General features: G+C 37.4%; 1 protein-coding gene across 10 annotated transcripts in view; it reads right to left on the bottom strand.

Annotated features, from left to right (window-relative positions):
- The window catches only part of LOC134666738 (mucin-2-like), a 143,682-nt gene that overhangs the window by 4,594 nt on the left and 121,250 nt on the right, over positions 1-17,838 (bottom strand). For 2 of the 10 annotated variants that reach the window (XM_063523992.1, XM_063523993.1), the window contains exons 3-11: positions 9,806-10,771; positions 9,604-9,720; positions 8,452-9,489; positions 8,257-8,364; positions 4,544-6,478; positions 3,674-3,916; positions 1,887-3,368; positions 1,168-1,798; positions 869-1,065 (exon numbers count right to left, since the gene is read on the bottom strand). In XM_063523992.1, the coding sequence (XP_063380062.1) occupies positions 869-1,065; positions 1,168-1,798; positions 1,887-3,368; positions 3,674-3,916; positions 4,544-6,478; positions 8,257-8,364; positions 8,452-9,489; positions 9,604-9,720; positions 9,806-10,771 (6,717 nt within the window). Of the gene's footprint in view, positions 1-336; positions 616-868; positions 1,066-1,167; positions 1,799-1,886; positions 3,369-3,673; positions 3,917-4,543; positions 6,479-8,256; positions 8,365-8,451; positions 9,490-9,603; positions 9,721-9,805; positions 10,772-17,838 lie in introns of all 10 variants that reach the window. The other 8 variants (XM_063523990.1, XM_063523988.1, XM_063523994.1 and 5 more) reach the window with 8 other exon arrangements.

Here is a 17,838-nt window from a genome sequence, read left to right as displayed (position 1 = left end):
AATTTCGCTATCTGTCTCTCTAGCTATACTTCTTTCAAATGTAAGCGATATACTCGTAGAGTCAGATAACGAACAATCGTTTTTCTATTTTCGTGGGAGGCCCTTTGGTGTGTAGATAATAATATGGCTTTTACGTATTGTACGCTACGTACGAACGTACGCTAGGTGTGTTCATTATGTATTGGAATTGCACGTGTCCTTAACTCTCAGGAGCGTAAAACTAAATTAGAACATAATTATCCGAGTATGACCAATTTGTTTATTTAATCTAGTCTGCCTCCCTCACCGCCAATTACCCCAGTTACACATTTTTAGTAAAAGTGCTGCAAAACCCACTCTGTTGTTCGGCTTATCGTCCGCGTTTCCGACGAAAGGCCCAGAGCCAAACCAGTTGACCCGGTTGCTGGTCGCCTGGGACGCGGACACCGCGGCCGTAGGGGACGGATCAGGTCTTCTATTTGGTCTCTGGGCTCCTGTCCCAGGCCCCGTCTCTCGCCACTGCTGCCACAGCCACGCCAGCCCGTCCAGGATCGGTCTTCTCGGCGCCGGCGGCGGCGGAGGCGGCGTCGTTGTCCGCCTAGCTTTCGGCGTCACTACCACTTGATTGAGCAATGCCTACGAGGTTATAGTTAGCAAGTTATCCTAAGTAGATATAGAAGATAGAACATGCGTATTTGAAAGAGAATAAATTTATTAGAATGTATATTAGAAAGACTATGAAGCCAGAGAAAGAAAATCAGATGAACGAGAAGCGTCTGATGATGGAATCGGAATGAGAGAACTAGCTTCTTTAAAAGGGATTCAGATGTCTTTTGTCCCTTTGAAAGAAGTAGTCTAGTAGGAAAATAGTGGAAAATTTTGGACTAACGGCGAGACGGAGTTGCTCGTCCAAAGAGCTGGCGGTGGTGGGTCCGAAGCCTTGCTCTTTCAGCAGTGCAGCGAGGAGTGCATCGTTGCTCTTTCCGTATTCCGTGCTGATAGCAAGCGGCATCTTGGTCGCATCCTGCACCATACCTGGCTTTGTTTTCTGAATCAGTTTCTTTAATGCTTCGTCTGTTGATTGCCCTGAAATAAAAGTAGGTTTTCTAGTTTTTCACTTTCTGATTTTAAGGATTAGTAAGCCTGCTTAAAGATGAAATGAATACCTATTGATATGTTAAATATTACCTGTAATAGCAATTTTACTCTTTTGCGTCGTGGTTTCTTGCACGCCCTGCAATTTTATTAAAGTTTGTAACAATTTCCCATCATCTTGTACATTTTTAACGTCATCTTTTACTGCAATCTTTGCGCCAAAAGGTTTAGGAGTTGTAGTGATAGTCGTCTTTATTTGTTCTTTTGGTTTCTGCGTGAGAGAATCGAACGGCTCATTGAGAGGTGAAGGTGAAGCAAGAAGATTTGAGAGAAGATTTAGTTCACTGTGAACTCCTGGTGGTATTTTCGGACTCACATTAGCGTTTATGTTTGGTATTGTCGGTAGTTTAAGTTTAGATGGATCTTGTCCAGTTGCTTTGAGCAAAGCCTGCAAGAGTTTAGTATCTTCTTGAAACTGTCTCAAATCATCTTCGATGGATGGTGTGCTAGGAGCAGCGGTGGTGGGCCGCGGTGTTGTGGTGGTCGTTGTGGTTGTGGTCGTTGTGGTGGGGGCCGTAGTAGGTACCAGATTTTTTCCCGTGCGCTCAGTTCCTTGCCCTGATTTGATTTCATTCAAACTTCTGTCTACTGCAAGAGCTATGATGCGGTTGGCTAATGCCGCTTCAGGATCCGTATTATCTGTATTTGTGTTAAGGACAGATCTCTGAAAAAAAAACACAAGGTATGTAAATAAATTATTGTAATTTAGGAATCATCTATTTCTATCTACGATTATTTTTAAAAAAACCTACCAGGTTATTCAGGAAAGCTAAATCTTCTTCAACTGAAAAAGTTGAAGATGTAGGAATCTCTGTTGTTACAGTGAAGTTAGGTATTGGAACGCGTCGAGCGGTCGCCACAGTCGTTGGATTCGTTAATACAGTTGTTGCAGAAGGTCTTCTTCTGAATGGCGGGAATGTAGTAGATATCCGAGCAGTTGTGGGGTCGGTTGCACGAGGCTGGAACGTAGTAGGTACAGTAACAGTGGTAGGGGGCAACGTCGTCGTTCTCAATGTTGTGTATATTGGCCTAACATTTATCGGAGTTGTAGGATTTGACCCCAGGGATGTCGTGAGCGGATTAGACGCTATTCTGACATTTGACGTTATTCCCGTTATATCAGGGAAGTTAAAGTTTCCATTATTTTGACCGGTAACTTGTAGAAGCGCTTGTAAAAGTTTAGCATCTTCTTGGAACCGTGTTATATCTGCGTCTATTGACGGTGTGGTTGTTTGTGCTCTTGTTGTTTCAGTGGGTTTAGATGTTGTTGTTTTTTCTGTTGTAGGAACTAATGTTGTAGTTTTAATGTTAAGAGTCGGTATGTTAAATTTGGCTGGGTCTTGTCCTGTAGCTGCTAAAAGGGCTTTCAACAATTTTGTATCCTCTTCAAATTGTCTTATATCATCTTCTATGGAACGAGCTGTCGTAGTTTGTACGCTATTGACTTTAATGTTTCCTCTAATGTTTGGAACCGTTAGAGTCTGCGGATTTTTGCCAGCGACCGAGAGAAGTTGTTGTAAAAATATATCGTCGTTGCTCTGTTTAGTTCCCGACACTAGCTTCGTTTGAGTATTGACTGATGAGGTACCAGTATTTTGATCCAAATTATTGAAGTTAAGTTTTTTAGGAAGACGTTCAGCACCACTTAAAATTGCTTCTAAAAGTGCTGCATCTTCTTGATATCTTTTTGAATCCTCTTTAGTAACTCCTTCTGTTGGTGCAGGGGTAGCTGTTAAAGGAAGTAAAGTTTCAGCAGCAGTAGTCGGTGCTGCTGTCGTTGGAGGTGAAGTTGTTGTTATTAAAGTAGTTCTAACTTCGGTCGTTGTTTCTATCGGTTTCGCAGTAGTCGTCGTCGTAGTTTCTGTGGTCGTTGTCACTGGAGCCATGGTTGTAGTTGTGACCGGTTCAGTGGTTGTTAATGGAGTTGTGCTGGCCTCAGTAGTGCTTGTCGTTAGCACGTTTTGCACAGTGGTTGATTCTAAGACAGCGTCGGTAATAGTTCCTGCAGCTACTTGAACCGTAGTTGTTTGATCATCATTTTGTGCTTGTGTTGGAATCTGAGGTGTCTGTGTACTAGACTCAGTAACTGTCTCCATTTGACTAGTTACAGTTGTAGTGGGTGATTTGCTGGATGCCAACTTTAAGACATTCGAGTTTGGAGAATTAGTAGTGGCCACTTCGTCGATTGATATAAATTTAATTTCACCAGGCTTTTCAGTGCGTATTTGTTTTGTCTGCAATCGTTTAAAATACTGTTTAAATGTGCAACAAAATAAAACAATTAGTCTCGAATAGCGTAGCAATCTACTTCTACTACTACAAAACCAATCACCAAATTTTACTAAAGTATCAAATTTGTTGAATTGTATACATCCACCAAATTTGATTCATGCATGAACCTTCTCCATGGAGTACCATTGTTATAAATGTGGTACTTAGTGCCAGAAAATATTGATATAAATTTATCAAAGTTATTGTAGTGAATGAGAAAGGTTTTACATTAAAGGTGATTTCAGTCGAGATATACATGTATTTATACCTCCGGATCAATATCCAGTGTTAATATTGTAGGCTGGCGAGTGGAACTCGTCATAGATGATATAACCATTTCCTCTTTAGCGGCCGAAGATATACTATTAAGCAGAATCTCATCGACAGAGGGTAGCATTGTAGTTGTGCGTAAACTCAAAACATGCGAGGCTGTGCTTTGCTCAGCTGGCTTACTAGCCACAGTAGTTACACCTCTATTGCTATCTTTTAAATTAAGTGCCGATGTCGATATCTGCAATTACGAAAAATTATGTTATGATGGGTCTGTTAGAAGCGGTTAGAGTGTGACTGCATGCATAGCTTACTAAGTCCGCAGGCCCCACATGCGCGGTTTGTCCACTACGCGAAGTGAAAGAAAGCACCAAGCGCTTTAAGCTAAATAACATCAAGTGGATACCATATTTTGTAGGTTATTTACAGTGTCGGTGATAGTTAAACGTTCCGTTCCGTTATTGGAGGTGGATGTCTCTACATTAGTGGATACTCGGATGGGGTTAGACTGTGGTCTGACAATGGCCGGATTGTTATGGATGGGGCTGTATGGATTCCTCAAACTCCATGGGCTGATTGGTAGTATGTCAATTTTTTGCATAACTCGAGGTACTCTGGTTCCATTTGGGAATTTCCGTATTACTGTGTTATTGGGTAGCAAACCATAAACGATGTAAGGGCTTGCCTCTGTTAATGTTTCCAAAATGTCGTCGTTAGGATTTTTACGAATCACTGTGTTGTTAGGCAGTATTCCGAATATGACATAATCTTTTTTCGGAATAGTCGATTGGTTATTATTATTTAGATTAATAGATGTTGAAGCTGAATCTGCCTCTTCGTTAGTATTTGTAGTAGTTTCTATCTCTACCTCGGTAGTTGTTTCGATATCGTTTTGAGTCGTAGTTTCTTGATTCACTTGCGTTGTGGTTGCAACGTCTGAAGGCGTGACCGTTTCAATACTCTGCGTGGTTGTTTCCTGTATAGTTGTAGCTGTTGTGGACTCGTTTAGCGATCTATTTGATAGTTCTACGGCAGCTTCCGTCGTTGACATAGCAGTAGCAGTCTCTGCATTGCTCGATGTAGAAGATGTACTAATGTCAGATAACGAAGCTGATACCGTTGTAAACGATTCATTACTGATGGATACTTCTGACGACGTAGTACTTGTAATGAGGCCAGCTTCGAAAGATTCGTTTGAGGGCAAAGTAGAAAGGAAAGTAGGAAGAGAAGGAGTAGTAGAAAGAGAAGAGTCATCGGAGTCGGTTGATTTTGTCGTAGTATTCATAGTACTCATTATTTCAGTCAGTCGTTCAGATATAGGAGAGTTATCTGATCGTCCAAACATCTCTGTCAGTGCAGTCGCATTAGCCAGTTCGTTGTTATGGTCACGTATAAGGTCTTCAATCATTTTCAGTACCCGGGCTTTTTTAGATAATACCCACAGCTGAAGGGGTGTCACGTCATTGATGTCCTGAATGTTAGAATCGTCGTCATTTTGAGATGGTGTTGCAGGTATGAATGGTATAGGTTCACTTTGAAAAACTGATGTGTTATTAAAATTACCCGAATCCTGCGTGGTGAAATCTTCTACTTGGAAATTCGTTAAAAATGGGAAGGGAGCATTCGGACTATTGGGTGCAGCATTATTGTTAACCCCCCTCTCAATAACGACACTGTCGTTATTTTCAAGAACGAATGACGAAGCTAAATTAGCAATGGCAGTATCAGCGGGTGTTACGGTTACAGTAGTTGTGGGAGCAGTTATTAATCTATTTATGTTAGCTGTCGTCGTTCGTTCTTCGTTTGATTCTGGCAAAATACTACCTGATTGTGAAAAACCTTGAGTAAAATCAGGCTGTTCTACACTATCAACTGTATTAGCAACACCCTTTGTGATATTTACATTGCTAGTGGTACCTGCAGTTTGAAGAAGATCAAAGGACGCAGGGTTACCATTTATATTTAAGTTAACATCAAAATTTACGTTTTCTGTGTCTTTGATGTCCTCCAAACTGTAGGGAGTGGTATTTGGGGTAGAATCTACATTGTCATCTAAACCATCTATGGCCCTGGGAATCAAATTCTTCAGTATCCTTTTCATGTCTGCGGACACTCTAGATTTAATCCTGTCGTCCATATTTCGGAGTATATTGTTAATATTACTAGACAACATGCTGGTTAGTTCAGACGACACTACATTGTTATTTGACAACAAAAGATCAGAAACAGTGTTATATACCGTTGATGGGTTGTCAGTCGATGGCTGGTTTGATGTTGGTTCGGGTGCAGTCGTAAGTTTGTCTGTTGGTTCTGAGTATAAGACTTTGAAAGCGAAAGGTTTCCTTGCGGAAACAGGAGTAGTGGGGATGGGTGTGGGTAAAGACTGGGACGCCGTTGCTGCGCCAGCCGCAACCGATAGGTTATTCACATTTAGTGTCTTGTCAGTGTTTTGTACATTAGTGTTTACAATAACATTCAACGTGTCTTGACTTGGCAAAACTCCGCTATTTACATTAATGTTGCTACTCACGACGTCGAGTGATTGTATAGAATCGGTTTTAATGTTTTGTTTTTGTACTTCTGTTGTAGATGATAGTCGGTTTCTGGGTGTGGACGTAAGGATTTCAGCTAAAGCATCGAATATTGATACAGTAACTGACGGGGAGTGTTGTGAAGCTTCAACATTCATGACGTGTGGTTTCACCAAACTTTCTGATAGTTTCAATAGTTCAGCTGGACTTCGTGTTTGAGTAAACGTGATAGCATTCATATCTGGCCCTAATTGATATTCTTCTCCCTCTATCTGAAATAAGAAGTGAGCTCACCCACATAAATAAAAAATAGATAGCACAGTGTAGATACTAACTACGAAAGATTAAGTAAAAGAAAGGGAAACCCTTGCAATTGGAACTGTGGATAAAGTTCGTGCAAAGACCAAAGCCTCTTTATTACTTTTGGACTTGAGATAGATTGAGAAGTTAGAAGAATGACTAGTGAAAATATACGAAAAGAAACAACTGTTGATTAAAACAAGTTGTACAGTCATTAAATTTTTAATTTACATTACTACATGTTAGTGTTATTATGATAAACTACTAGATTTTTGTTAAGCTATATTACTATTGAGTTATTGCGTTATTAAGATCATGATGTACCTATAAAAATAAACAGCAATGATTTTTTGAATAATTAACGCAAAAACTTGAATATTCTATTTAACATTAATCGTTTCAAAGAGATGTATTATAATAATTGAATAACTACTTAAATAATAAAAACAATTGTAAATGCATTGAGTAAACGAGTGCACAACATCTCTTCGAAACTGAAATAAAACACGATAAATGTACATGTGATGTTCATGACAAGGTTAAGCATTGTGAAAATGTAGTTGTTAATTAAATGAATCCATTAACCAGTTCTATGGATGATTCGAAAGTGATTGGCGTGATGTTCTGTCTGGACACTGGTGTCGTGACGTCATTATACTCCTCTTCGAACCAATGAGGCTCGTCGACAGACTTTGTCAATAGTCGATCGGTCACGAAGAATTTCAGCCAGGCCTTTAGCGATGAAATGATTAGATTACTATGTGTAGTAGGGTGGGTCACTCGTGTATGGAGAAAAAAAAAGTATTAGTTATCCTTCGGGCACAATTACAAAAACTTGCGTAATAATGCCAATAAACAGTATTTCAAATTATTCTGTAATCAGAATTCATTTTCTGCCTCCGGATCGATTTCAAAGTTTTCATATAAATATTGTTATATTTTGTATGGTCTGCTGAGTATATTTATATATCGTCTCTTTATTCAAACTTTAGCTAAAAAGTTATACCATTTTTAGCTCGAAATAGCATGGTAAAGGTTCAGAGCCAACAAATATACCAAAAAAGTACTCAAAAAGAAACATTTTTTTTCATAATGTCCATACATTTAGCAAAAACTTTGACTAAAATCCGGAGGCAGTAAAATTAAAGCTAAAAATAAAATAAAAATATGTGCAATAATTAATCACCAAATGGCACCTTTTTTTAACTGTGCCCCCTATGAAATAAAAAAAAAGTAAAAATGACCCACCCTAGTGTAGAACTGATTACATTGTTACCGAAGTGTAAAACTGAAGCTATGCTACGTATTTAAAGCCGAAAAAATGGTAATGGAATGAGAAGATATTGACTTGCTGTACAACAAATGAATGCATCTCAAAATCATGATGGAGTTATGCAGTGCTGAACAATATAATCAGTTATACATTGATAATTTTGTAATGATCCAAAATATGAATGATGACGATAAAAAATATTAGTAACATTTTTTTAATTGAGATTTAGAGAAGTATTTGAGTATATTTACATACATCAATAATAAAATGAATCAGTTTAGCGGTGTTCCTAGTGTCAATTTAGGTTATGTCTTTGTTGACCAATTTCATAAAGGGGCTTTGAATTTTATAAGTATTGTAATAATGTTTATCCATGTATAAAATATGTATCGTATAGTTTGATCACGTGTATTTGTATGGTAAGATTTGTTTAATATTAGTGTGAAATTGAGCACGATTAAAGAATATTTTACTTACAGTTGACGGTGTAACCGTGGGCACAGTTGCTCTATAAATTGGTTTGTCATGCGAAGCTCTATATTTAGAGCTGAATCTATGTCTAGACTTTTCAGTATCCGGATTTATCTGTGAATATAACAAATATTGTAAGGAAGTTTCAGGCTAATCCCTAGCTTAAAGCCAAGGAGTGTTATATTCATAAACTAAACTTACCCCATTGGTAGATGCTTCAGTGGTTTTTGTATATGAATCAGTATACTTCCCAGCCCCTCTGTCCCTCGTTACAGGTTCTTCTGAGACTCCATCATTTTGACTTCTTGAGCTAACTCTGCCTCGTCCAAATTTTCTGGTCGGAATATTTCTAATGGGAGGTACAGCACTCAAAACGTCATGTTCTTCTGCTTTGGCAGTAGGTTGAGGAACTGTATACGTAGCATGATATTTTGGAGTTGATGAACCCACCAAAGGTCTTACTTCAGTCTCCTCTACGGTATTAGATGTCATTTCATTTTCTGTACTAGATTCTGAAGACTCTTTACTTGTTACAGCAATAACAAACATTTTATGTGGTTTTTCGCTATTGTTTTGACTTGGTGAAATATCTAGATTGTTTTCATTTTGTGACACGTCGTCGGTGGGTTTTAATAATGTATATATCAATGGCATATCTACATTATTTGCGTTTTTTCTATCAGCAGTTTCTATGACACTGTTACTATCCTTCAAAGGCTCTTCCGTCGATGAGATAGATGGGGTTAAGACTTTTTTACTATTTCTCTGTCGACTATAATAAGACGTCCTTGGCAATGATGCTTTGTGTTTGGCAATACTTTCTAAAGCACTTCCTATATTAAGGGTTTCTTCATTACTTGGAGTTGTGGTACTTGCGTCACTTTTGCTTGAATTTCTTCTTGAATAAAATGTAGGTCTATGCGACGCCTTTTTTAAGAGATTGTTAGTTTCAACACGCTTGGAATGAATTTTAGGTTCGCTTTTGGGAGCCTCGGTAGTGCTCACTTTAAATTTTCTATTATATTTGTAAGTGGGTTTATCACTGCTTTGTTCTGTGTTTGAGACAGTTGAAGTAGTAAGATGACTAAACTTTCTGCTTCTTGTGGTTTGTTGAGACCGAAACTTATAACTGGGTTCTTTGGTTGAAAGGGTTTTTGGTGCTACAGTGCTTTCTGTAGGTTTATCATCAGATTTGATGTCATTTTTCAATTCTTTTTCTACATTGGATTTAGGTCGTAACTGAAACATACAATTTTATGTGAAACAATTTTATATTAATTTCTTACTAATTTTAGTGATAAATGACAGTGTATAAATCTATATGCTAGGTACAATGGTGAGATGTGAAATTACCCGTGAGTATTTATTTTTAAGAGAACTTAGTGTTGACTGTTGTGATGGTGCAAACGAATGAACTTTCTGTGATGCTTTCAAAGTCAGACTCTCGTCATTCGGAGAGGTAATCTGTGTCTGAAAATTTAAAATTTTGACATGTTGTGAGTTAGGCCAATTTTGTAAGAAAATAGGAAGTTTTGATTACCAGGATAAAACTTACCGAAGCATTTTTAGCTTGCAACAGCGCTTTGAAAGGTTCAGGATAGTTGTCGTCTTCACTTACTTCATCAGAACGTTTTTTAGCTAGAGACTCGGACGCGTTCGGTTTGAAGCTTCCCTTTCCTCTCTGAACAGGTCTCCTAACTATCCTCATGACCTTCAAAGTCGTCGTTTTCAAAGGGTTCGTCTCAGTGCTTTGTTGAACATTTTCTACAGGGGTAGATAGCTTGGTCTCTTGACTAGGGGTCTCGTTTTGACTAGACTGTTGAACCTCATTCGAAGCCGTTATACCAAGACCCGTTAAATTGGTATCTGTTTCTGGTAACCGCTGTTTATACCTTAGTTTTCGGGAACTTCTTAGATCTATCATTTTGTCAGTAGTGGGCCCCTTTTCAGAAATCGAAATGGAGTTTGTCGTGCCGGAACCAGTAAGGTCTGATTGCTCATTGGTTCTGGCATTGACTCGGCCACGTCTTCGTTGAGTGACTGCAATGGTTCGAGTTGAAGTTCGGCGATTAGATTGTGTAACAGGTTCATATTCTTTAAACACCATTTTGGTTATTTCCTCTAGAGTTGAATTGATGACTTCTATTTTGCTTTCATCTATAATGGGAGAAGTCACCTCTGGTGCCTTTGTAGTAGGTGTTGGAGCTGGTCTGTTGAATCGCGATCTGCTTCTAATAACGTTAGCTTTAGGTGTGTCTTCTTCCGGTTCGGGCCTGTTTCGGGTTCGACTGTAAGCTTTTCTCGAATCGAAGCGTTCGTTGGTATCCCGTTTAGTTTCTGGTTCAGTGACCTCTTCAGTTTGTGGAGCACGCGTCCGTGTTCTTCGCACAGCTTGCCGTGGGGCTTCTTCTCTTCTCCTCGACCCTCTTCTTGGTGTGGAAGCATGCTCTTGTTCAAGAGCGGTGCTTTCTGTAGACGTGTGTATTGGCAGTCTTCTGCCTACACGCGTCGTTCCCTGCGCCTAGAAAAAAAATCCTGTTAGAATTATTAAGATCATGAGATAATTACAGGATAAAGAATGATTCACGTTAGACCGTGCCGTGTCCGGGCTGGAGCATACGGGGCTTACTTTCTAACTATGACATGACAAGTGATAACGTGATGCTTTCCATAGAAAACGATGCGCCGGAAGCTCCGGCCCGGACACGGCCCGGTCTAACGTGAGTCATCCTTAAGATAATACGGATCGTTGAGAACCTATTATTGAAATTTGCATTAAGCAATAGCGAATGTAACTAACACATGATTATTCTAGTTATCTAATTAGAAATCTAATTCAAAATATTCGTTATAAAACAATTACAGGATGAGATAATACACGTATATGGTTATTCCTAAAATTTACATGCATTAATTGAGAAACGAAGGTGATCATTCAGGTTAACATAATATTAGAAATCGGATATTAAATAGATGAACACCTAAGATAATTGATAACCGTTTCCTTCGAAGTTAAGATGATAACCAGTTTATAATTATGACATAGCAAGTAGGCCAAATTTCTCAGGCTCGAATATTTGACCTTGAAAGACGTAGGGGTGATTTACTTGAAAGCAGCTGATGTATTTGTGTGGTTTCCACTTGTATATTTCCCTCTTTCATAGCTCCCGATATTTCAACGCAGTTACATAATATAGAGTTACCAGATACAAATTTAGAATTTCCTGACAAAATTCCTGATTTCCATAGTTATTTGTACAACAAGAGATCAAAGTTTGATATTTTTTCGAGTGCTTATTCTTGAATCCCGTGCAAGCGAAAGATTCTATAATAGATTCACGAGCGTAGCGAGTGAATCTAATTTAGAATCTTGAGCGTAGTAAGGGATCAAAAGCGCACGAGATGTAAATAACTTTGATCTCGTGTAGTACACAAAATTTTTCACCCTAAGCAGTGAGAACATACCTATTAGAGGGAAAGAGATAATAGAACCCAAGTATATCGAACTTGTATTAAACCCCGCATGTTGAAATGACATTTGAATATTAAGGTCACTTGAATGTCATTTTGTCTCAATCAGTGAGCAAAATGCGATTTTGCTCACTGAGTGAAACAAAATGACTCAGTGAGTGAGCAAAATGCGATTTTGCTCACTGAGTGAGACAAAATGACACAGTGAGCAAAATCGCATTTTGCTCACTGTTTTTAAGAAGCAAAGTACCCTTGTTCGAGCTGCTGAGGTGAAAAATATTTTTCCTGACTTTAATATTTTTGACGACGACGACGACGGGGAGGTGTCTAGTCGTTAGCGATGGCCACCCGATTGAGCCGATAGCCGCGTTAATTAAGTTTTTATTAAATTTATTATTTGTATTAATTTAAGTAATAAAACGGTACTTTATACAAAAGTCTATCGATTCCAAAAATTGCGCGTCGGCTGCGTTCGCTTACAAAGTTACCACTGGTTTTCACATTTGTTGTTGTCGGCATGGGGAGCTCGAAAGCAATACAAAAGGTAATCACAGTCCATACCCCGGTTGATATAAGTCTAGCGAAACTAACCGTGAATCATTCAAAACTGTTAGTCCTTGTTTAATACGAGTATCTAGTAAGTAAAGGAAGTTACAAAGTTGCAGTGGTTGCAAGTTACTCGAGTTAGGTAATATTGGTGTTCCGTACATTGTTGGCATCAACGTTAAATCATCGCACTTTCTTTGTTTCTACTTTAGATGGTAGATGCATTGGAGTAGATGTCGAAATAATGCATTGTTGCAGCGTTGCTACATCTTTATTAAAGGTCGCTGCATATGTAACGATTTTTTTCTTGCGTGACACAGGCGGATTTGAAAACAGACACGGAACGGGCGGAAGATAGGACAGATGCGCTCGTCCGTTGCTTACAAAAATTTCCTATCATAAACTTATTTATGTTGCCTGTATTGCTATTTAATTCGTTTTAAGGAGCACATAAGGTAAACTACGTATGTTGGCAGGTTGATCGTCAAATACCCTATGTATTTGACTACTTACTATATATATCTAGTCAGTTTCTTTATGTGACGTCACGATCTAATTACCAACTCTATAGTTTTATACGGGTTTTAAAATAAAAATTGTCTAAAAATAACTGCTTCTACGTTTATCTATTAATGTTCTGATGCATGGTGTTGGTGAAAAATACTTTATTTTAAAACAGTCAAATACCCTATTGAAAACCTTGTGAAGGTAGATGATTACCTATTATTATAAAGAAGCTATTAGCGCAAACCTTGATCTACACTTACTAGATCTTAGGTAAGTAATTTTAACACTCTAAAACTCTAAAATTAATGAAATCCTTTTAAATCCATTAACTGTAACAAATGGCTTGTCATATGAGTAGATTATCCTTAGAGAGTGCAAAGTGGTCGAATCGTGAGTTTGTACTTCGTGACCGCCAAAGCCTTTTGTGAAGCCTAGAAGGTCGAAAATATTTGCAAAACGCTGACAGAACTGGGCCATGAAGAAATTTCATACAACTGACACTTGGTAGTTAAATACACTTAGTGCAATTGATGAGGGTCGTCTTGTATCAAAAGTTCTAGTAAAAGTGCCTCGTTTGTGCTGATTTTAGGTATAATTCCTTGCATTTTAAACTGCATGAGTAAATATATGAAAGACCGAGCTCGGAAAACATATAAAAACACAAAAATGCGCGTTTTCTCAGAGATACGACCTAGCTAGATCCATTTATCGCCCCCCTATTGCAAATTTCCTCATATAAATAAACAAGAGTTACTTGTTTAATTTAAAGGTATTCGATTAGATATAAACAGATACCTTAAGCTCTATGGTTAAGCTGTAATGCAAATAAAATTATTTCATTTTACATACAACAAACATAGGCATATACCTACAGTTTAAGGGTCTAAAACCAGTTCACACCACACGTGTGCCACATATATGGCCTGATGTAGGCATAATGTGTGGACATTGCCATATGTGGACCTCTCACTTTAGCCAGAGTTGATTTAAACAGATATTCGTATTGTTTCAACTCATTAATTAACTTTGACTTAAATAGCGGCTTGAAGGCACGTAATATTGTATATGAATAAAATTATTTTTTATTATTAATGGCCCTACCATCTGAGCCAAAAAGAATGAATTATAATAGAGAGGTAAACTCTAAGAAAAAAACGTGGTTCTTAGTTTGGCATCCAAAACAGATGGCGCAGCTCAGTACAGTGCCATATGTTTTGCAGTCACTGAATTGTTTGACAACTTTTGATTTCTGAGTTACCTTTTTCCAAAAGAAAATAGGGGCCACTAATAAGTAATTTGAACGTGAAAACAGTGTTTGGTTTCACAAAACATCCTGTATTTTTTTATAACAGTAAAACAAGGCTTTATTAAGGTTTTTAAAAATTAAATAAATACCTAGTCAATTGTTTCACATATTTCAATAAACTTGAAATTAGTTTTTCTGCAATGATCATAATTCTTGCTAGCCCCAGGGACAGGAACCGGTTACCTTAACCGGGGTTTTTCATAGGGTTATTTTAGAGGTGTTTATAAAAACCCCTACCATAACGGTAACCGTTTAATAAGGTAACACTTTGATTCGGTAACCGTATCAGATCGAGTTAACCTCTGTTACCGGTAACCGAAATAAAAACCCAGTCTATTCAGTTACCTCATTATGAGGTTTTTGACCAGTTCAAACGATTGTAATCTTTACGCACACTTAAATTCAACTTATTATTGAATAACCGAGGTTGGCATGGGCGGCGGTCTATGAAGCCTCCAGCACAAACAAGTTTTTTTGCCGTTCCTTTGTTTATCTTTATACCTACCTGTGTGGAGTGTTCTTATTATAAATATGATTATATTATAAATAAAATAGTTAAAATAAATAATAAAGTAAATAAAATAACTAAAATAATTAGTATAAATAAATTAAATAAATTGAATAAATTGAATAAATTAAATAAATTAAATAAATTAAATAAATTAAATAAATTAAATAAATTAAATAAATTAAATAAATGAAATAAATTACATAAATTAAATAAATTAAATAAATTAAATAAATTAAATAAATTAAATAAATTAAATAAATTAAATAAATTAAACAAATTAAACAAATTAAACAAATTAAACAAATTAAACAAATTAAACAAATTAAACAAATTAAACAAATTAAACAAATTAAACAAATTAAATAAATTAAATAAATTAAATAAATTAAACAAATTAAATAAATTAAATAAATTAAACAAATTAAACAAATTAAATTAATAAAATAAATTAAATTAATAAAGTAACTAAAATCAACAATATATAAATAAAGTAAATAAAATAAACTATTTTTTTAGTATTTTGTTTAGTTCTGACGGCACATCACTAAAACTACTTTAAATGTAGCAAACCAGTAAGCAACCGATAATAAAGGTTACCATAACTGAATGAAAACCTGTTAAAAACCCTTAACAAAAACCCTATCGCGATGGGGTTTTGAGATTAACTCGGTTAAAGGTTAGGGTTACCGTTTCAATAAGCTTATCATTACAACCAAGTAACAGTATGATAGGGTTACCGAATGATAAGGTAACCGAATCGATTGGGTTACCGAATTGATAGGATTAAGCGTAAAGAGGGGTTTTCCGGTCCTTGGCTAGCCCTCATTGTATTTTGAGTAGTTAGGTATACTCGTATTATTGTCTCGTTCAACATAATGTAGTTCACATGTTATAATAAATTATTAATAGGTCCAACATGTCAGTTGCTAATGCTAGCAGGTATAAAGGTACCTACACCAGTTTTACAATTTATTAAGCTCTGAACAAATATAATTAAAGGATAATTAAATTTGTGCTGTCGGTGATTTATGACATAATGTCGGCAGGACAAAGCGCTGGTAGCGGGGTGAAAGGCAAGGCGACCATTCACATAATGTAGGGTGACCAATTTTCCGACAGTTTTAAAAACTTCTTCTTTTGTATTGAAGTTCCTTAAACAATAGGTATTTACTACAAGTCAAATCAGGCCGCCTAGCCAAGGTTACAATCGCTATCGCTTCGACAACGAAAAGCATTATGTATCTCTATCACTCTTCCACATTAGTGTGACAGTGACAGTTGCGTTTCGATTGCTACGGAGCGTAAGCGATTGGCGTTTTGGCTACGCGGCCTGGCCGTTTCGTTGTCGAAGCGATAGCAATTGTAACCTTGGCTAGGCCGGCAGTTTCTTTTTTCGAACTATCAAAACGATTTTTCTGATATGGAATTCATATGAAACACTAGCATGTGACGTCACGATCAAATTACCTTTACTCTTTATAGTTTTATACGGGTTTTAAAAATAGTTAAGTAGTTCCACTTTTACGACAGTTATACAGGGTGCTTCCTGTAACAGGAGCAATAAATTAAACTAAAGGCTGTACTCCTCAAACTTTAGACTTCCTCTTTTTCATACAAAATAAATATTGCATTCAATGTACGCTGACATACTGTGTTTAACGTTTAACGTTACTTGTCACGCTTTTAACATAACAAAATTTGCAATACATCATTGCGTCTTAGAATAAACTTTGAAGTGTAATAAAAATAAAAACATGAGTTATTTTCAAAAGTTGCTGAACAAATATTGGTCAGTTTGAGGAGTACAGCTTTTAGTTTAATTTATTGCTCCTGTTACAGAAAACACACTGTATAACATTAATTATAGCTCAGCTTTGGTATCTTAAAGTTCTAAAAGACCAACAAGTTTACCAGACTAATTTTATTCTAGCTTAATCACCTGACATTCAAAGCTATCGGTTTACATTACAGACTCATTAAATACCCGATAACGTGGGCCACCTAGCCACAGAACTCGGCATTTTGTTCTGTCATATCTCGCCCCCAAATTACGCTATTATGGCCTCTGTGTCACCGTAATAAGGCAGAATAGATGGCTATCTAGACTTGTCGTTGTCTGGCTGGCATGAATGTTACACATACGTCAACGTAAGTGGCTTTGCATGCTTTTGCGCAATGCAGATTCGATTTTTGACAACGCCCTGAGATTACTGCGTATAAAATCGGGGTCGCACGATTTTGTGAGTTCTATTGGCATTATAGTAGTCCTAATATGAAGTGGACCCGGGTATGTCCTTAAACTACGTCCAGGACCCGGGTATGTCCTTAAACCACGTCCAAGACCACCGGTGGACGGGCAGCAGCGTCCCTCAAATTCGGTGTACTCGACTGTGATCGCCAACCCGCCTGCCAAGCGTGGCGATTATGGCTTTACCCCCCAAAAAAGGGGGAGCTATGTTCAGCAGTGGACGTCTTATGGCTGAGATGATGATGATGATGATAGTAGTCCTAGAAATTTGAATTCTCAGTTATAAAAATTCAGTCACTCATTAGGTAATGTCAGTATAGGTCGGACAACTTTGTCACTAGAAAAAGGAACGAAATTCAAATTTTCATGGGACGATAACCCTTCACGCCTACATTTTTTAAATTTACCGGTCTATTCTATTCTACTGGCGTAAATTGCTTGATAGAGTATGTATTGACTCTCCCATAGGATATTTCAACATCAGACCAGCAAAATGTATAAAACATCCAATTTTTTCCCGCGTTTTCGGGGTTGGTCCCATCGTAAAAGTTGCTCAGTGTGATCTAAACATTAATGGGTCTCTTTCTTTGCCTTTCGTTCTGAGGGGCTACCGCAAAAACCTTCTTCTTTCTCTTTCTAGATCTTTCTCCTTCACTCCAATGAAGGCGTAATTAGAGTGACAGAGAAAAATTCCCGCAATTTGCGAACTCCGATTTTCGCGGTTATAGCCCTGATACATCATCATCATCTCAGCCATAAGACGTCCACTTCTGAACATAGGCCTCCCCCTTACGCCCCTGCCCTGATACATACTGTATGTATAAAATCACTAGAATAAATAATGCAAAAAAAAACAAAAAAAAAAGCAAAAAAAACGGTCACCCATCCAAGTACTGACAACTCCCGACGTTGCTTAACTTTGGTCAAAAATCACGTTTGTTGTATGGGAGCCCCATTTAAATCTTTATTTTATTCTGTTTTTAGTATTTGTTGTTATAG

The sequence above is a fragment of the Cydia fagiglandana genome, chromosome 8, assembly GCF_963556715.1.
Source record: "Cydia fagiglandana chromosome 8, ilCydFagi1.1, whole genome shotgun sequence".
Lineage (NCBI taxonomy): Eukaryota > Metazoa > Arthropoda > Insecta > Lepidoptera > Tortricidae > Cydia > Cydia fagiglandana.
This window is presented reverse-complemented; position numbering and strand designations above follow the sequence as displayed.